Source organism: Salmo salar, chromosome ssa21, assembly GCF_905237065.1.
Source record: "Salmo salar chromosome ssa21, Ssal_v3.1, whole genome shotgun sequence".
In the NCBI taxonomy this organism is placed as follows: domain Eukaryota; kingdom Metazoa; phylum Chordata; class Actinopteri; order Salmoniformes; family Salmonidae; genus Salmo; species Salmo salar.
In genome coordinates this window covers 37,126,325-37,148,255 of record NC_059462.1, presented here as the reverse complement: position 1 = coordinate 37,148,255, position 21,931 = coordinate 37,126,325, and the positions used below count along the sequence as shown (strand labels likewise).

Here is a 21,931-nt window from a genome sequence, read left to right as displayed (position 1 = left end):
TCAAGTGATTGATTGATTGTGATCTCATGGATGATTGACTGATTTATTCTGTTACTTCATTAACTCTGTGTGTTGTTCCTTTCCCTCATCCAGGTGTATTGGACCCAGACTGCAGGACTGTATTGGCATGATGGACAGGTAAATATCTCTTCAAATCCCTACTGTCACTTCCTTCTCTGTCCCAATGACAGACTACGTACACAGAGACACAAGTTCAACTTTGATTTATTTGCGATTTGTAAGTACAAGTTTATGCATTGAAATGTATCTTTGACGAGGGCTCAATAGTAAAAGATAAGAGACACACACACTTCTTCCCAGCAGAAAATGTCATGACAACCAACTGTGCCCACTGAGCAAGGCTTATATTTATTGCTACAGTGGTCCCTCCTTTAAAAGTTGTGAGTTTACACCGCAGGACTTAGAGGTACCCAGCATCACGGCTTCATTGCTCCAGACCACCGCAAGGGGGAGTTAGAGCACTCATTATGCATTTGGGTCCCAAGGTTTTTATATGACCAATCATATCGAGTGGTTCCAATGACGAATTTGACGTGAGCCACCCGTCGCAGGTGACTTTCTTCAGCAAAGATGGCTGACAAAACATTACGGGGGTAGCAAATATAAGTAGTTATAATGTCATAACGAGTCAAGCAAAAAATTTACAATTGAGAGGAATATGTTGTTAATGTAGAGACAAACGATTGTGCATATTTGTTGGTCATAAAGTTAATTTACGAAAATTACTATTTAGCCAGACTAGCTAACATTAGCCAGCTAGCTAGCTAGTGTTATGAAATTAGTATGAAATTGTAATTCGTGTTGTTTAATGTTTTGGGACTCCTGAGAAAACCAGCAAACCAGGCTGTCGTCTATTGAAACAGTGGATGTAAGAATCTAGCTAGCTAAAGCATTTACTGCAAATTGAATCTCCAATTGCGTAAGCTTGCCTTGCTTATATTTTCCTTGCAATGCAGCTGAAGTAACATAGCTAGCTATCTATGTACTTGCTTATTGTGTAGTGGAGGATAAAATAACTGTATGCCTATGGATGTATCTGAATGGCATTAATGAAGCCTATGGATTGAGTAGAATATAATAACTTTATTGTGCCAAGGATGCAAGTCCTATATACATGTAGTTATTACTACGCATGAGATTCCCACATTGTAGCCTGTACATTGTATATATTCACTGATCATGTACTCTTCCTTGGCAAATAAAGGTGCGGTTCAGGTATGAATCTCTGTGAGACATTATTTTTCAGTCATATCCAATACCAGGTGTATCAAACTCCATTCTTTGAATGATGCTGTGTCTGCATGTATGTATTACAATTATACACTTCAACATTGTTCACCACTCCTGCTCCTGGGAATCAATGATTCCACATTGTAACTATGCAATAGACTAGAAACATGATGTAAGTAAAGGCTGATTTGTAATTCATACATTCAGAACAAAAAACAGTACACTACACCTCCTATGCGTATCTGACTCCCTTCATCTCTTATTAATCTGAGGACACAGGAAAGGTGTAGTATTTCAATGAGATACTTAATTTCAACCAGTGGAGAATGTGAAACGCTTTATTGAAAGTTCATTATCCAGGTGTTATAAATACATAATACATGCATTATAAATATTATAATTCTAATATTTTGTTATAAATACAAGTTCAATCTGTACTTCAATGCACATACAGTGTGCATTATAAAAAAAGAGAAAGAAAGAGGAGGTGGGGAGAGAGGTGTAAAAGGCAGAAAGGGAAAGAGGTAAAACAGAGGCGCAGGGAAGACAGCATATGATTAATGAATTACAGTGCTACCCTAATATTCTCTCAGTTCATCACAATTACATAGTGTCTCTAGCGGTGTCTCCTAACCAGCCTTGGGTCCCCAGTTGGCCCGAAGGTTATCTTAAGAGTGGGTGAGGTGGCGATGACGGGAATGTCTTCCTCCCTCACATCAACATACCTGCAGACGAGAGACAGATGTAGAGAGAGAGAGAAAGAGCATGATTAAGCCTTGTTTTTTTTATTCTAACACTGTCAGTCATCATAATCATCAGGAGGTGAAATGCAAAACTGACCTTGGATCATTAACTCTGGGATTACTACATCTCTATCTGTATTTCAATGTAAAGCATCTCTTTAACCTCTTGTCGGGGTCGTCCCGTACGCGGGACGGACATCCAGCGGACATCCAGCGAAAAACCCTATCGCCATTAGCATAACCAAATGTAATATATATTTTTTTCAAATATAGGACTATGTTATATCGTTTTATAGATACACCTCTCCTGAATCGAACCACGTTGTCCGATTTCAAAAAGGCTTTACAGCAAAAGCAAAACATTAGATTATGTTAGAGGAGTATATCGTAAAAGTAGCCACATAGCCATTTTCCGACCAACCACATGCATCACAAATAACCAAAAAACAGCTAAATGCAGCACTAACCATTGACAATCTTCATCAGATGACACTCCTAGGACATCATGTTACACAATACATGCATTCTTTTGTTCGATAAAGTTCATATTTATATATAAAAACAGCATTTTACATCGGCGCGTGACGTTGACTAACTATTTTCCCTCAAATGCATCCGGTGAAACAGCGCTACAATTTACTAAATTACTATTCGAAAACATTTTTAAAATGTAATATTGTCATTCTAAGATTTATAGATTAATATCTCTTGAAAGCACCTGTAATGCCAGATTTAAAAATAACTTTACTGGGTAATCACACTTTGCGATAAAAGGGGATGCGATACTCAGAAAAATAGGCTACCGTTACAGGTCAGCGCCATCTTGGAACAATCGCATATCAAATCTACTCTTGTATACTATTGTCAATAATCCCTTACCTTTGATTATCTTCATCAGAAAGCACTTCCAGGAATCCCAGGTCCACAACAAATGTATTTTTGTTCGAAAAAGTTAATCCTTTACGTCCCAATAGCTTGTTCTTGTTAGCGCCTTCTGAAGGCTGCTCCAAAAGCTCCGTCGGACGCGGGACTCCTCTTTCAATAAAATGCTTTTTTTAAATTTTATTTAGGTTCGTTCAAACATGTCAAACGTTGTATAACATAAATCTTTAGGGCCTTTTTCAACCAGAGCTCCAATAAGATTCAAGGGGGACGATTGCATTGTCTTTCTAAACGTTTCAAAAGGGGAGGGTAGCCAGGGGTGCCGGCGTCATAATGGTGATGGCCCTCTCCATGTGACCACTTTCCACAGCGTCTCATTCTGTCAGTTTTCACAGTAGGAGACTCAAACCACTTTGTAAAGACTGGGGACATCTAGTGGAAGCAATAGGAAGTGCTCAATGAACCATTGCTCACGGTGTGATTTATAGGCAAAGTGATGAAGTTCGCAATTCAGAATTCCACTTCCTGTTACGATCGGTCTCGGGGTTTTGACTGCCATATGAGTTCTGTTATACTCACAGACACCATTCAAACAGTTTTAGAAACTTTAGGGTGTTTTCTATCCACAAGTATTAACCTCTTACATCTATACGTTCTGCTAGTGGAACACCTGCTCCAATATCCAATGATAGGCGTGGCGCGAATTACAAATTCCTCAAAAATACAAAAACTTCAATTTTTCAAACATATGACTATTTCACAGCATTTTAAAGACAAGACTCTCCTTTATCTAACCACACTGTCCGATTTCAAAAAGGCTTTACAGCGAAAGCAAAACATTAGATTATGTCAGCAGAGTACCTAGCCAGAAATAATCAGACACCCATTTTTCAAGCTAGCATATAATGTCACAAAAACCCAGAAGACAGCTAAATGCAGCACTAACCTTTGATGATCTTCATCAGATGACAACCCTAGGACATTATGTTATACAATACATGCATGTTTTGTTCAATCAAGTTCATATTTATATCAAAAAACAGCTTTTTACATTAGCATGTGACGTTCAGAACTAGCATACCCCCCCGCAAACTTCCGGGCAATTTACTAACAATTTACTAAATTACTCACGATAAACGTTCACAAAAAGTATAACAATTATTTTAAGAATTATAGATACAGAACTCCTCTATGCACTCGATATGTCCGATTTTAAAATAGCTTTTTGGTGAAAGCACATTTTGCAATATTCTAAGTACATAGCCCAGCCATCACGGGCTAGCTATTTAGACACCCGGCAAGTTTAGCCTTCACCAAAATCAGATTTACTATAACAAAAATGTTCTTACCTTTGTTGTCTTCGTCAGAATGCACTCCCAGGACTGCTACTTCAATAACAAATGTTGGTTTGGTCCCAAATAATCCATCGTTATATCTGAATAGCGGCGTTTTGTTCGTATGCGTCCAGAAACTATCCGAAATGGTAAATCAGGGTCGTGCGCATGGCGCAATTCGTGACAAAAAAATCTAAATATTCCATTACCGTACTTCGAAGCATGTCAACCGCTGTTTAAAATCAATTTTTATGCAATTTATCTCGTAAAAAGCGATAATATTCCGACCGGGAATCTCCTTTTCGGCAAACAGAGGAAAAATCACAAAGACGGGGGCGGCCAGGGCACGCGCCTAAGCCCACAGTCCCTTGATCGGCCACTTGAGAAAGGCGATAATGTGTTTCAGCCTGGGGCTGGGATGACGACATTCAGGTTTTTCCCGGGCTCTGAGCGCCCATGGAAGACGTAGGAAGTGTCACGTTAGAGCAGAGATCCTTTGTAAAAGATAGAGATGGAAAAGAAGTTCAAGAAATGGTCAGACAGGCCACTTCCTGTAAAGGAATCTCTCAGGTTTTGACCTGCCATTTGAGTTCTGTTATACTCACAGACACCATTCAAACAGTTTTAGAAACTTTGGAGTGTTTTCTATCCAACGCCAATAATTATATGCATATTCTAGTTACTGGGCAGGAGTAGTAACCAGATTAAATCGGGTACGTTTTTTATCCAGCCGTGAAAATACTGCCCCCTAGCCATAACAGGTTAATTATATGCATATCCTAGCTTCTGAGTTTGAGTAGGAGGCCGTTTAAAATGGGCACGAATTTTTTTCAAAAATCGCTGTAGCGCCCCCTATCCTAGGCGACCGACAAGAGGTTAATAATACTTCTGTTGACCCAACCAAGTGACCTCTCACCTATGATCATGCTGTGCCCTCTATGTCAGCTAGTTCAGATGCGGAAGGGGTTCACCAACACAGCTGATATAACCAAGAGGATTTAGGGAGAAGGGGGAGAGGGATGAAGTGAAGGAGAGAGACTGTTATTGAGAATATAATGTGGTTAAAGAGACTGTGTTCAACAGGAATCTGTGTGTGTGTGGTCTCACCTGGTGTCCACACTAAGTGGTACTTTATGCTAAAAAACAGACACATGAGGACAAACAATAGAATATAATGTCATTATTAGACTTTTACATGACTAGATAATTGGTTATTACTAAAGTATAATATCCCTTATAACAAATCATTATAACATTGGGATAGATAGATACATGTGCATCTGTAGCATGTGGCAATAGCAGGATCATATCAAGGATTGCGTCACAAATGAATACATAAATACCACTTGAAGCTTGATGATGACTTGATCATTTGAATTAGCTGTGTAGTGCTTAGGCAAAAATAAAAATGTGCACCCCTTTGAGTCCCCAGGACCAGGACTGAGAACCGCTGCTCTTCGTTGGGACCTCTTTATCTGCAGACAGGCTTTAACAGCTCTCTGTATCCGAGGACAGAAAACCTCACAAGAAACAGACTTCATTATACTCAAATTAGACAGCACTGAATACGATGTTCTCTGTCCTCACTTCTAAGGACTGGAACTACACAAAAGTACCGTCTCTATCCAGAATATCCCACTCTCTCACTTTGACAGCTGGGCCTGCTATCCTTTCACTCTCCTCCATGGCTGTTAGCTAGCTACCTACACATGTATTTTACGGTGTTAAATATATCAGGATAGCTAGCTAATATGAAGTGAGGTAGCTGGTCAAATGTAATTAACTTAGCTAGTTGTGTATACAGCATGTAAACTAGCTAGCTACGTTGGCAGCTCATTTGAGTTAAAATGCAGTGTAGCTAGTTACTGAAGCCAATCATACATCGTTTTTTAAAACATTTTTTAAATGTATTTACTTACCTGAATAGGTTCTCCCACCCATGTGGACAATTGAAAACAGAGCAGCAAGTTTGCCACCAGAGTGGTTTAGAGCATATTACTATTTGCCTGTGAATAACCAGACCTTCATACATACTTAATATGCTGATTTTTTGACGCACAATCAAAGTTGCTGCCATATCCTGCCTGCACACCCACAAGCGAGCCACTCAGGCGGAGAATGACGTGTGGAAGAGAGCGAGGATCGAGATGAGAGTAACAATCCGGTCTAAATAACAAGTGGAAAGGGGAAAGGTATTATTATTATTATTATTATTATTAACTCCACATTATAATTATATAAAATCCTCTTAGATATTCTGTGTTTCGACATCTGGAGACATTTTGTTTTTCACAAGCGTACTTACTGTAGCAGACTGTGAAGTCTGCAAACAACGTTTCTAGGATGGGCTATTAGCTGAACAAAAGACTATTCAACCTTTACTAAAGAATTGTCTAATAGCCGAGCTAGGTGTGAAAAATCCCCCTCCCCAACTTGCAACAAATTATTTGTTTTGACCTTTCTAAGGCACTGCATCTCAGTGCAAGAGGCATTACTACGGTCCCTGGTTCGAATACAGGCTGTTTCACATCCAACCGTGATTGGGAATGCCATAGGGCGGGGCACAATTAGCCCAGCGTCATTCGGGGTAGGCCTTCATTGTAAATAAGAATTTGTTCCTAACTGACTTGCCTAGTTAAATAAAGGTTACATTAAAATAAACTGGTGGCAACCACAGCACAATCAATAGGAGGTGAACAGTGGCTGGTGCTGAAAATATAGCTAACTTGTTATGCAAGTGTTGCACACCAACAGATGGAGAAAATCTACACCAGTCGACCAATTCATTTCAACAATAATCTTCATTTTAATTTGACTTTACAAACAACAGGGCTTAATTGGAGTCTACTTCTTCGGAGCCTAGACATGTATAAAAGAACTTAACTGGCTGATGCAGGTTCGATACCCGTGTCGGCCGCCACTGGGAGACCCATGAGGCAGCTTTTGGTTTTAATTTAGAATCCTCCTATCCTCTATATTTAACTATTGGCGGAGAGTCACGTTATATTTTTCAATATACTGTAGGCCTACCGTAGGCGACATGAGTCTCACTAGTGTTGAGTAATGTGCTGTTAAAAGTGGTGTAGGTCTTATTTATTTAAAGAGCATATTGAAGTTAGAAGCAGTAGGATTTGAATGAAAAGCCTCCAACTATTTTAGCACCTTTTTGCGCTGCTCTGAGACAAGCATGGGGACTGGTCTTAATAAATCAATGAGATTTTTATTTTCACTTAATCTCCGTTTGGGTATTGGTTAGACTAGAATAAAAAAAAATGTGGGTGCAGAAATGTTCTGCTCTTAGTGTAACCTTTATATAACTAGGCAAGGCAATTAAGAACAAATTCTTATTTACAAGGACAGCCTACTCCTTCCTCCCCGTCGGGGAATTGAACCCCAAAAGTTTGGACACACCTACTGATTCAAGGGTTTTACATTGTAAAAGAATTGTGAAAACATCAAAACTATGAAATAACATATATGGAATCATGTAGTAACCAAAGAAGTGTTAAACAAATCAAAATATATTTTATATTTGAGATTCTTCAAAGTAGCCACCCTTTGCCTTGATGACAGCTTTGCACATTTTTGGCATTCTCTCAACCAGCTTCATGAGGTAGTCACCTGGAATGCATTTCATTTATCAGCTGTGCTGGGGGGGTACACAGAAGATAGACCTATTTGGTAAAATAATGGGAGATGTAGATATTATGGCAAGAACACCTCAAATAAGAAAAGAGAAACGACAGTCCATCATTTCAAGAACTTTCAAAGTTTCTTCAAGTGCAGTCACAAAAACCATCAAGCTGTGATGAAACTGGCTCTCAGGAGGACCGCCACAAGAAAGACCCAGAGTTGCCTTTGCTTCAGAGGATAAGTTCATTAGATTTACCAGCCTCAGAAATTGTAGCCCAAATAAATGCTTCACAGAGTTCAAGTAACAGACACATCTCAACATCAACTGTTCAGAGGAGACTGCGTGAATCAGGCCTTCATGGTCAAAATTACTGCAAAGAAACCAATACTAAAGGACACCAATAAGAAGAGAGACTTGCTAGGGCCAAGAAACACGAGCAATGGTCATTAGACTAGTGGAAAACTGTCCTTTGGTCTGATGAGTCCAAATTTGAGATTTTTGGTTCCAACCGCCATGTCATTGTGAGACGCAGAGTAGGTGAATGGATGATCTCCGCATGTGTGGTTCCCACCATGAAGCATGGAGGAGGAGGTGTGATGGTGTGGGGTGCTTTGCTGGTGACACTGTCTGTGATTTATTTAGAATTCAAGGGACATTTAACCAGCATGGCTACCGCAGCATTCTGCAGAGATATGCCATCCCATCTGGTTTGCGCTTAGTGGGACTATCATTTGTTTTTCAACAGGACAATGACCCAAAACACACCTATAGGCTGTGTAAGGGCTTTTTGACAAAGGAGAGTAATGGAGTGCTGCATCAGATGACCTGGCATCCACAATCACCCGACCTCAACCCAATTGAGATGGGGTTGAGATAGTGAGAGGAAACAAAAAGGAAGAACAGAAGAGAACAGAAGGACAGAACACATCATTCAAAAGGCCTAATAGAACAGCTTCCCCCTATAGGACTATGCTTAGAAAGAAACAGCACAGCACAGAAGAAAGATGCCAAATTGGCTTAAAAATGAAGACCGAAACAAAGGCATAGTGGAAAAACACACTACTTGGCCAAAGCATCCTGATCTCAAGGCAGAGCTGAGCTGAGCTGAATGGAGCTGTGTAAGAGCAGAGAGAGAGAGACGGTAATGACTGCTAATTCATTCCAAGCTGCATCTCAAATGGCACCCCATTCCCTATATAGTGCACTACTTTTGACCAGAGCTTTATGGTCACTATATAGGGATTAGGTTGCCATTTGAGGCACAGAAAGAGCCTGCAGTAGCCTGGGTCTCACTCTCCACTGATCCACTACTCTACTATCTACTGACGATCTGATTTACTACTCTTCCATCTGATTCACTACTCTACTATTTGATTCACTTCTACTATCTGATTCAGTACTCTACTATCTGATTCAGTACTCTATGTGATTCAATGCTCTTCTATCTGATTCACTACTCTACTATCTGATCCACTTCTCTTCTATCTGAGGCAATGAGGGGAGAATGTCAGGGAGAGCTGCTGATGGGAGATAGGGAGAGGCTATGGGGTGAAGATGGGGTGAGGAGGAAGAAAGGTGAAGGTAGGGTGAGGAGGAGGGGTGAAGGTGGATGAGGAGAAGTGCTAGTAAACAGATAAAGTTCCTAGACTGTGTGGAAAAGCCTTCGTACATACAGTATGTTGACAGCAGAGTAACAGAGAATACCCTGATAGAACTATGTGACTGTGATAGTAACATGCCAAGTTGGTGAAGTTGCTTTGGAACATGTTTTAGAGAAGCTATGGTTTAACTGAGCAGAATAGAAAGGCAGCTTATAAACGCTTGCGGCCAATGTTGAGAAGACAAAGCCTCTCAGAGCTCAGACATACAGTTGAAGTCGGAAGTTAACATACACCTTAGCCAAATACATTTAAACTCAGTTTTTCACAATTCCTGACATTGTACCCTATTAAATGTCCCTGTCTTAGGTCAGTTAGAATCACCACTTTACTTTAAGAATGTGAAATGTCAGATTAATAGTAGAGAGATTTATTTATTTCAGCTTTCATTTCTTTCATCACATTCCCAATGAGTCAGAAGTTTGCATACACTCAATTAGTATTTGGTAGCATTGCCTTTAAATTGTTTAACTTGGGTCAAACGTTTCGGGTAGCCTTCATCAAGCTTCCCACAATAATTTGGGTGAATATTGGCCTATTCCTCCTGACAGAGCTGGTGTAACTGAATCAGGTTTGTAGGCCTCCTTGCTCACACACACTCTTTCAGTTCTGCCCACACATTTTCTATAGGACTTAGGTCAGGGCTTTGTGATGGGCACTCCAATACCTTGACTTTGTTGTCCTTAAGCCATTTTGCCACTACTTTGGAAGTATGCTTGGGGTCATTGTCGATTTGGAAGACCCATTTGCGACCAAGCTTTAACTTCCTGACTGATGTCTTAAGATGTTGCTTCAATATATCCACAACATTTTTCTACCTCATGATTCCATCTAGAGCACCAGTCCCTCTTGCAGCAAAACACCCCATAACATGATTCTGCCACCCATGTGCTTCACGGTCGGGATGGTGTTCTTTGGCTTGCAAGCCTCCCCCTTTTTCCTCCAAACATAACGATGGTCATTACGGCCAAACAGTTCTATTTTTGTTTCATCAGACCAGAGGACATTTCTCCAAAAAGTACGATCTTTGTCCCCATGTGCCGTTGCAAACCGTAGTCTGGCTTTTTTTATGGCAGTTTTGGAGCAGTGGCTTCTTCCTTGCTGAGCGGCCTTTCAGGTTATGTCGATATAGGACTCGTTTTACTGTGGATGTAGATACTTTTGTACCTGTTTCCTCTAGCATCTTCATAAGGTCCTTTGCTGTTGTTCTGGGATTGATTTGCACTTTTCGCACCAAAGTACGTTCATCTCTAGGAGACAGAACACGTCTCCTTCCTGAGCCGAATGATGGCTGCTTGGTCTCATGGTGTTTATACTTGCGTACTATTGTTTGTACAGATGAACGTGGTACCTTCAGGCATTTGGAAATTGCTCCCAAGGATGAACCAGACTTGTGGAGGACTACAATTTTTTTTCTGAGGTCTTGGCTGATTTATTTTGAGTTTCCCATGATGTCAAGCAAAGAGGCACTAAGTTTGAAGGTAGGCCTTGAAATACATCCAGAGGTACACCTCCAATTGACTCAAATTATGTCAATTAGCCTATCAGAAGCTTCTAAACCATGACATCATTTTCTGGAACTTTCTAAGCTGTTTAAAGGCACACTCAACTTAGTGTATGTAAACTTCTGACCCACTGGAATTGTGATACAGTGAATTGTAAGTGAAATAATCTGTAAACAATTGTTGGAAAAATGACTTGTGTCATGTACAAAGTAGATGTCCTAACCGACTTGCCAAAACTATAGTTTGTTAACAAGATATTTGTGGAGTGATTGAAAAACGAGATTTAAGGACTCTAACCTAAGTATATGTAAACTTCCGACTTCCACTGTACATTGGGTTCCACAGCTGATCTGACATTGTTTCAATCCTCTTCTTCTTTCCTTCCTACTCCTTGCCACAGGCTGCTGTGTAAGGCTGTCTCATATAATAGAGACTAGACAGTCATCTGCACTCTGTCACTCTCTGCGTTTTGACCCTCTCTCTCACACACACACACACACACACACACACACACACACACACACACACACACACACACACACACACACACACACACACACACACACACACACACACACACACACACACACACACACACACACACACACACACACACACACACACGCACTCAGGCACGCACTCAGGCACGCACACATTAACTCACAAATCTTCTATCCACACACACACACACACACTGATTGTCATATTGGCTCAAAATAGAAAGAGGTGAGAAAGAGGATGTCACTCCACACATTCTCATGTCTGTTTTTTACTTATTACCCCATTCTCCATTTGGGCATGTCTCTACAAATGTTTACTATGAGTATGCCTATGCTTTCCTACAAATTACAACTATGTCTCTTGAAGTTACTTCCTCCACAAATCATCATGTAGTCCCTTACTACAGTAAATCCATCCCTGTAATATTGTGTAGGAGAGAGGTGGAGCTGGGAGAACGAGCAGGTGCACCCTATCCCCTATGTGCCGTGGTCAAATGTATCGCACTACGTACAGTAGGGAATAGAGGAGCCATTTGGGAGGCACCCGATGACCGAAAGATTGGGGGGTGTTTCATGTGATTCCAGATGAAGTGAGCTGAGTGTGATAACATGTAATGGGACTGTGATGTACCAGGTGGCTGATAGCTTTCCTGCTGATGTTAAACACGACTGGAGTGTGCTGACGCCGCCACTCTGCTCTGTTCTGTTCTGCCAAATGAGCCCTTTTTATTAAGATAGAGAATAGGGCCTATTCACTCAGACACACCATTTCATCTTCTCACCTACAGTATACTGTGTATGCGTATTAAATGGCACTCTATTCCCTGTATACACTTTTGACCAGGTCCATAGGGGTATGGTCAAAAGTAGTGCACTATGCAGGGAGTAGGGTGCCATTTGGGACGTAACCCAAAGTTCCCAGCACTCAGCGCAGACATACAGACAGGCAGGCAGGCAGGCAGACAGGTTGGGGTGTAGAGGGTTGGAGAGATCATGAGAAGTGCTGATCACACATGCTGAATGGAATATATTATTTTTATTCAATTAGAAAAATGTCCTGACTTTCATTTCTTTCCCTTCTTTGAACTAACTGCCTAACATTGTAACAGGACACCTGCAGATGCTAGATCATGTATTTTGTCAAAGGTTGTTGTAAGCTAAGTAAGAATTGTCCCAAGCTCTAGTCAGCCAAGTCTGTTGTGACCTCTGGAGTAAGTGCTAATCAGATCTAGTTTCAAATAATGTTTGTTTCCTTTCAAATATTTGTAGCATTTGATTAAACCTGCTTGACCTGCTAGTTGGACAAACTAGTCCATTGGTTTCATTGTACAAGCCAATAATAGGTAAATCAAGAGCAGCTAAACTATTTTAAAGAAAACAAATAGCTAGTATCTAATACTGTGGCCCTATCTCACATCTCTCTCCCTCAGGACTCCCCTGATTGCAGCCGGGGTGATAGGTGGCCTCTTCGTGGTGGTCATCGTGGCTCTGAGCGTAGCCGTGTCCGTCCGCAGGAAGAGCATCAAGAAGAAGAGAGCCCTGCGACGCTTCCTCGAGACAGAGGTATGAAGTGTGAATACACACACACCAAACACACGCGCAAGTCACACACACGCACAGGCACACACACACACACACACACACCTGGAGACAAAGTTTGGAATGTGGATGTGATAATCAAGGATAGAGGTATGTACTTCAAGCTTTCTGGAGACAGGACAGGGTAAGGACATCTTGAGATGTGGATCATAGACAAACCTTCCATTGGGCTCTCGTCAAAATATAGGGTACCGGGTGCCAATTGGGACGCAGCACGAGTTTACAGTACAAAGACTTTGCAATGATTAGTTTTGAAGTTTCAGTTCCAGAGTTCACCATCATCCTACATCCTAATCTTAGTGTGATGGACTTACTTTCACTCACTGCTTTATGAAGAGCTGTAATAACACAGCGCCAGTAGTGCCAATCTCTCTCGTGGCATGTGATGTGCTCTGTTATAGGTGAGGGCCACCAGAGGCTGTGAGAACACAGAGGAGAGTGGCCTCTCTCCCTCTTCTCTTCTTCCTCTCTCTGTCATATCCTCTCTCTCTCTCTCTCTTGCTCTCCTCTGTGGCCTTTCTCCCTTATCTATTCTGTCCTCTCTCCCTCCTCTCTACCTTCTCTCTCCCTCCTCTCTACGTCCTCTTTCCCCCTTCTCCCTCTTTCTCTCTCTCTCTCCCTCTTTCTCTCTCTCTGTTGCCATTCTCCCTCATCTCTTCATCCTCTCTCCCTCCACTCTGTCTTCTCTCCCTCTCCTCTCTCCGTCCCCTCTCCCTCCTCTCTCCCCATTCTCCATCCTCTCTCCCACTACTCTCTTACCTCTCTCCCTCTCCTTTCTCCATCCTCCCTCTTTCCCTCCTCGCTCCCTCCTCTCCTTTGTTAATGTTTAGAATACCAGAGCTTCAACCCAGAGTCAATAATTATTATTTGGCTGTACAGTACTTTTCTGGAACGGACGTTATGCACAAAAATATCATCAGTACTCATATTGACCTGACTCTGAACCAGGCAACACAAAGCAACACAAATACAATCACACCTTATTAAAATCTCAATCATCTTGTTGCACTGCTTTTATAGAACATTATGCCACTGTACTGTACCTCGTCTAAAAACGTGAACACAACAGCCATTACTGTATTACAACATGACTTTTATTTAGAGGTAGCTATGTCCTGTTGTATCTGAGTTCTACAGAGTATCTGCGCCTGACCAGCATTACAAAACACTGTCTTAGAATACAGGCTAACATGAGAGGATCACACACATGCATGCACATGCACACACACACACACACACACACACACACACACACACACACACACACACACACACACACACACACACACACACACACACACACACACACACACACACACACACACACACACACACACACAAGCCTATGCATAACAATGCTCCCTGCTTCCTCCTGACTCTGTAGCAGGACAGCAGCACTGTCTCCTGTCACTTTCTCTTTGGATAATTAGGCAGCTCATCCATCAAATGGAATAGACAGATGTCAGGCTGCATCCAAATGGCCCCCTATTCCTTACATAGTGCACTACTTTTGAACAGGGCTTGTAGGGGAACATGTTGCCATTTGGGATGCAGCTCAGGCTGTACTCATGTCATCTGGATAACAGAAACCTTTTATTCTCTCATCATGCTGCATCCCAAATGGCACCCTATTCCCTACAAATCTAGTCCACTATACAATAAATAGGCTGCCATTTTGGATGCATCCTCAGGCTACACCCTGGTCAAAACTAGTGTACTATGTAGGGAATAGGGGACCATTACGCAGCCCAAACAGGCAGGGAGGTGGGGAGCAGAGCGCAGATCTCTCATCCCCTCAAAACATCCATCTTAATGAATATCCCAGCCTGCCTTGCTCCACTCCCTGCCAGGCGACCCCAATCAGGAAGCGTTCTGTCTGCATTTGGAACTCTTAATGAAATATCAAGAGCATTGTCTCCCCCCTCTCCCTCGTCTGATCAGAATGAATGGATAGGATAGAGAAGAGATGGGTAAGTCCCTAATGGAACCTTATTCTAGGACAGAACCACTGCCAGGTCTGCATGTCTGCAAAGAGCACCAGTACTGTACATGTGATAGGAGATAGATGATATTAGTTATAAAGATGACTGTGAAATAACATTAACAGGCAGCCTATCATTCAGTTTCACTGTAATTGAGTTTCAGTATACTAGCCATGTTTTGGGTTCATATTTTAGTCGCATTCAGTACTGTAGCTAGTAGCTACATACTGTGAGATGCCTGATACATACAGTTGAAGTCGGAAGTTTACATACACATTTTCCAACAATTGTTTACAGACAGATTATTTCACATATAATTCACTGCACCACAATGCCAATGGGTCAGAAGTTTACATACACTAAGTTGACTGTGCCTTCATCTCCCGGAGATGAACGTACTTTGGTGCGAAAAGTGCAAATCAATCCCAGAAAAACAGCAAAGGACCTTGTAAAGATGCTGGAGGAAACAGGTACAAAAGTATCTATATCTGTCACGCCCTGACCTGAGAGTGCCGTATTTCTCTGTTTGGTTAGGTCAGGGTGTGACATGGGGTGTGCATTCTATGTTTTCTATTTCTTTGTGTTTAGCCGAGTATGGTCCCTAATCAGAGGCAGCTGTCTATCGTTGTCTCTGATTGGGAATCATACTTAGGCAGTCTTTTCTCCACCTATGTTTGTGGGTAACTATTGTTTCTGTGAGGGTTTTGTGTGCGCCACAGTTGTGTCACATTTCTTTCTGTTTACCTGTTTATTGTTTTGTTCGGTTTTCTTCAAATAAAGAATGTGGAATTACCGGAACGCTGCGCCTTGGCTGATATATGACAGGGAGTTTGAAAATAGTGAACGTGACAATATTCACAGTAAAACGAGTCCTATATCGACATAACCTGAGAGGCCGCTCAGCAAGAAAGAAGCCACTTCTCCAAAACCGCCATAAAAAAGCCAGACTACGGTTTGCAACGGCACATGGGGACAAAGATCGTACTTTTTGGAGAAATGTCCTCTGGTCTGATGAAACAAAAATAGAACTGTTTGACCATAATGACCATCGTTATGTTTGGAGGAAAAAGGGGGAGGCTTGCAAGCCGAAGAACACCATCCCAACCGTGAAGCACATGGGTGGCAGCATCATGTTGTGGCAGTGCACTTCACAAAATAGATGGCATCATGAGGGAGGAAAATGATGTGGATATATTGAAGCAACATCTCAAAAAATCAGTCAGGAAGTTAAAGCTTGGTCGCAAATGGGTCTTCCAAAACGACAATGACCCCAAGCATACTTCCAAAGTAGTGGCAAAATGGCTTAAGGACAACAAAGTCAAGGATTTGGAGTGACCATCACAAAGCCCTGACCTAAGTCCTATAGAAAACTTGTGGGCAGAACTGAAAAAGTGTGTGCGAGCAAAGAGGCCTACAAACCTGACCCAGTTACACCAGCTCTGTCAGGAGGAATGGTCCAAAATTCACCCAACTTATTGTGGGAAGCTTGCGGAAGGCTGCCCAAAACGTTTGACCCAATTTAAACAATTTAAAGGCAATGCTACCAAATACTAATTGAGTGTATGTAAACTTCTGACCCACTGGGAATGTGATGAAAGAAAGAAGGATTTATTTAAACTTTTCTATCTACTATTAATCTGACATTTCACATTCTAAAAATAAAGTGGTGATCCTAACTGGCCTAAAACAGGGAATTGTTACTAGGATTAAATGTCAGGAATTGTGAATAACTGAGTTTAAATGTATTTGGCTAAGGTGTATGTAAACTTCCGACTTTAACTGTATGTGTCCTGTTCTATTGCTAATGTTGAGGGCAGTGTAGCGCTTCCTCACTCTGAGTGCTGCCTGCAGAGAGGACAGACAGAAAGACAGACAGGCATTCACTCTATCACCGTGTAGGAGAAGAGAGTAGGGGATGAGAGGAAAGGGGAGGAGAGGAGAAGAGAAGAGTGTACTCTGTGTTAACAGACAGTAGGTGCAGGTTCCATTAAAGCTCTCAACACCACATAGTGTAGTGAAAAAGCCTGGATGTACTGCACTCTAAAAAATGCTGGATTAAAGACAATCCAATTTGGGTTATTTGGTAACCCATCACTGAGTAAATATTGAACAGAACATACATTGGGTTATTTTGACCCAGCCAGTTCGGTTGTTGGGATTACCCAAATATGGGTTAATTAATCCTTCAATTTTTTTTTTTTTTTTACACTCATCCTGTGTTGACCTAGAAGCTGGGTCTTGTTTAATTTACCCATATCTAATTTACTGTAGTATTATAATGGGCCACTACATGTGCCTGCTACTTGCTCAAAATACTCATCATTAAAAAAGAATTGCTTGACTAGCCACCTCCTCTAATTACCTGGCTCCATCTGCACCTTTGTTTAAGAAACTCAATATCTTGTCTTTTTTACGCCAGTTATGTATTTTCATCTACAAATACTCATACCTCCCAGACAGTTTACCTTTCAATGGATTCTTCCAGGTTCATTCTGAAATCTATCTATATATCACAAGGCACTGTGATAACCTTCACCCTCCCCACTGCCGCACCTCACATAGTCAATTCTCTATCAGATGCAGAGGTACAGTACCATACTCTGGATTTGCCAAAACCTGATTTTCCCTCAATAACTTTAAGCGTAGACTGGGGGTCAGTCTGATGAACCAAACTACTCAGTAATCTCCTCCATATAGCTCAATTTACACTCACATCCACACATGTGCACACACATTTAAACAAAACATATACTGTTTAAAAATAAATTGTGATGGCCTATCAGTTCATTTGTACCTTTATGATTAGTAGGTTTTGTTATCTGTTTTAATTCTTTTTGTACACGTGTGTGGTATATCGTTTTTTGTGGTGTGGTTTCTATAGAAGCCCTTGGGCTACCAACCACACCTGCACACTGTATTTTTGGTTGTTGTTGTGATAGCTATACAACAGAACATGAATGACATTTATTCTCAAGGGTGGCTAAAAATATCTATCTGAAAGTCACACCCCTACTAAACTATGCCTCCAGTCTTCTGATCTGACCCAATGGGTCATATCTCAATAACCCACTGGGTCATATCTCAATAACCCAGCCCCAATATCCCAGCAGTTTTTAAAGAACACAACGAACCCAACAAAGTGACCCAATGCCCTGCAAACCAGCAGTTGGGTCAACCAAACAACCCAGCATTTTTTAGAGTGTACCATACAGTTACAGTGCCATCAAGTGATGGTGCACTAGGCTCTTTACAAGTTGTTTCAATAATGACAAGATTGTGGCTTTTTCCACTATACCTTACATTACTGCTCTCTCACACTCTCTCCATCCTCTTCTCCCCACTGTGCTATCTTGGTTACCTACACACACACACACACACACACACACACACACACACACACACACACACACACACACACACACACACACACACACACTACCAACTTCTTTCCTATTATTTTATTCAGTATAACCTGCCTCGATGCAACCTTAGTGCTTTGACGTCAGTTAGGGAGTAACAAGCAGGGAATGACTCTACTCGTAGAGACTACTTAGTAAATGGTAGTGTCCTTGTAGTCTTCCACAGTTTTCAGCACCACAGATAAGAGGAGGTTGGTGGACAGCTCCCTCCCTGTCCTTGCTACCACACATTCAGCACCTCATGTAATGGACAGCTCCCTGATGTCCAGGGCGACGGAGAGGTGACTGGATTTGTGTGGCCCTCTACTCTCTTTTCCTCCCCCCTCTCTTTCCCCCTCTCCTTCCCTCTCACCTTCCCTGCCCTCCCTCTCTTTCCCTCTCCCTCTCCCCTTTCCTCCATCCTTCTTTTCCTCCCTCCCCCTCTCCTTCCCCACTCTGCTTCACTTTCTCTTTCCATACCCCCCTCATTCCCCATTCCCCCTCTCCTTAGCTCTAATGCGATACTGATTTAGAATTCCATTTAAATGAAGAACAGCTATTGTTTTTTAATCAGACAGCAGTGATGAGCCGGGGGGCATGGCCACAGCTGAGAGAAGGGAGCTGATTTACTCGTTCTCTCTCTCCTTTCTCTCTCTCTTTCTCTCTCTCTCCATTTCCCTCTCTCCCTCCCGCTCTCTTTCTTCCCTCCCTCCCCTGTCTCTTTCTCTCTCTTCGCTCCGTCCCTCACTCTCTTTCTCTTTCTCTCCCCTATCTATCTTTCTTTTTCTTTCTTTCTCCCTTTATCTCTCACCCCTCCTTCCCGCTATTATCCTCTCTCTTTCACCATCTCCTCCCTCTCTCACTCTCTCTCTCTTTCCCCTCCTCTCTCTCTCCCTCGTCCTCTCTCTGCCTCTACTTCATTCTTCTCCACTTGAAAGATAATGAAACAACTACTCTTTCATACAATTTCTGTAAAAGTTTAAAGAGTGCCATGCCCATGGGAGATGTGACTGGTTGGTTGCTTAATTGCTTGATGGATAGATTGGTTAATTGACTGGTTGATGGAGTGAGGAACTAACATATTGCCGATTGATTGATCAATTAATTGACTGACTAATTGACTGATGAGTTGATTGATTGTGTCTCCCTACAGCTGGTGGAGCCACTAACACCTAGTGGTACAGCCCCTAACCAGGCCCAGCTCCGCATCCTCAAAGAGACTGAACTCAAGAGGGTCAAGATACTGGGCTCGGGGGCCTTCGGGACCGTCTACAAGGTTTCACCTTATCACATACACTCACATACCACAATCACTTGTTTTGCTCATTTGAAATTAGGAGGTGTTTAAAGGTGGAAGTACAGAGAGCGGAGGGAGAGGGAGAGAGGACGGAGGGAGAAATGGACAGAGAGATGAGAGAGAGAGACCGACAGACAGACAGACAGACAGACAGAGAGATGTTTACTTGCTTTGGCAATGTAAACATATGTTTCCCATGCCAATAAAGCCCCTTAAATTGAATTGAGAGAGAGAGAGAGAATCCCATAGGCACATAGTAAGGGTCACATGCACATCCAGGTCAGGTCTGCTGTTACGCAAGAGCAAGCCCTGTACTATGTCTCACAGTGTAGAGGTCTGAACTATGTCTCACAGTGTAGAGGTCTGAACTATGTCTCACAGTGTAGAGGTCTGAACTATGTCTCACAGTGTAGAGGTCTGAACTATGTCTCACAGTGTAGAGGTCTAAACTATGTAGCACAGTGTAGAGGTCTGAACTATGTCTCACAGTGTAGAGGTCTGAACTATGTCTCACAGTGTAGAGGTCTGAACTATGTCTCACAGTGTAGAGGTCTGAACTATGTAGCACAGTGTAGAGGTCTGAACTATGTCTCACAGTGTAGAGGTCTAAACTATGTAGCACAGTGTAGCGGTCTGAACTATGTCTCACAGTGTAGAGGTCTAAACTATGTCTCACAGTGTAGAGGTCTGAACTATGTCTCACAGTGTAGAGGTCTGAACTATGTCTCACAGTGTAGAGGTCTGAACTATGTCTCACAGTGTAGAGGTCTGAACTATGTCTCACAGTGTAGAGGTCTGAACTATGTCTAGAGAAAACAGTGTCCGACTGTGTGATTCAGCTGCAGTCTAACTCAGCTCTCCTCCCCCTTTTTTTAAACACATTTTTCCTTTTCCCTCCGTCTAACTCACCTCTCCTGCCCCCTCCACCTCCCTCTGTCCTCTTCTGTCATCCCTTTAACTCACTCCTCCTTTCTTCACCCTCTTCTACCCCTCTAACTTACCTTCCCTCTCCCCCCTCATCTCTTCAGGGTATCTGGGTCCCGGAAGGCGAGACTGTGAAGATCCCAGTGGCCATCAAGATCCTGAACGAGGCAACGGGACCGAAGGCCAACGTGGAGTTCATGGACGTGAGTGTTTTACTGGCTCCGTAGAGACCCCATACAGTGCCTTCAGAAAGTATTCAGACCCCTTGACTTTTTCACATTTTGTTAGGTTACAGCCTTATTCTAAAATTGATTTTTTTTAAATCAAATCATCAATCTACACACAATACACTATAATTGCACATTTATTGAAAATAGACCCTTTACTCAGTACTTTGTTGAAGCACCTGTGGCAGCGATTACAGCCTCGGTGCTAGCTTTGATGCGTCTGTACTGACCTCGCTTTCTGGATGATAGCGGGGTGTACAGGCCGTAGCTCGGGTGGTTTATGTCTTTTATGATCTTTTTGGCCTTCCTGTGACATCTTTTGCTGTAGGTGTCCTGGAGGGCAGGCAGTGTCTCCCCGGTGATGCACTGGGCAGACCGCACCACCCTATGGAGAGCCCTGCGGTTGTGGGCGGTGCGGTTGCCGTATCAGGCGGTGATACAGCCCGACAGGATGCTCTCAATGGTGCATGTGTAAAAGTTTGTGTCATCTGTGCATGTGTAAAAGTTTGTGTCATCTGCAAACTTGATGATTGAGTTGGAAGTGTGCATGGCCACACAGTCATGGGTGAACCGGGAGTACTGGAGGGGGCTGAGCACGCACCCTTGTGAGGCCCCTGTGTTCAGGATCAGTGTAGTGGAGGTGTTGTTTCCCACCTTCACCACCTGGTGACGGCCCATCAGGAATTCCAGGACTCAGTTGCACAGGGTGGGGTTCAGACCCAGGGCCCTAAGCTTAATGATGATCTTGGAGGATACTATGGTGTTGAATGCTGAGCTATGGTCAATTAACAACATTATTACATAGGTATTCCTCTTGTCCAAATGGGATAGGGCAGTGTGCAGTGTGATTGCATCATCTGTGGCTGTATTGGGGCGGTAAGCAAATTGAAGTGGGTCTAGGGTGTCAGGTAAGTGTATGGGATATGATCCTTAACTAGCCTCTCAAAGCACTTCATGATGACAGATGTGAGTGCTATGGGGCGATAGTCATTTATTT

The 21,931-nt window shown here is 42.4% G+C and overlaps 1 protein-coding gene across 1 annotated transcript in view; it reads left to right on the top strand.

Annotated features, from left to right (window-relative positions):
* Positions 1-21,931, top strand: part of LOC106582203 (receptor tyrosine-protein kinase erbB-4) — a 236,321-nt gene that overhangs the window by 132,604 nt on the left and 81,786 nt on the right. Inside the window, exons 14-17 of the mRNA XM_045704751.1 lie at positions 94-138; positions 12,938-13,070; positions 19,640-19,762; positions 20,812-20,910. Coding sequence (XP_045560707.1) covers positions 94-138; positions 12,938-13,070; positions 19,640-19,762; positions 20,812-20,910 — 400 coding nt within the window. The remainder of the gene's footprint in view (positions 1-93; positions 139-12,937; positions 13,071-19,639; positions 19,763-20,811; positions 20,911-21,931) is intronic.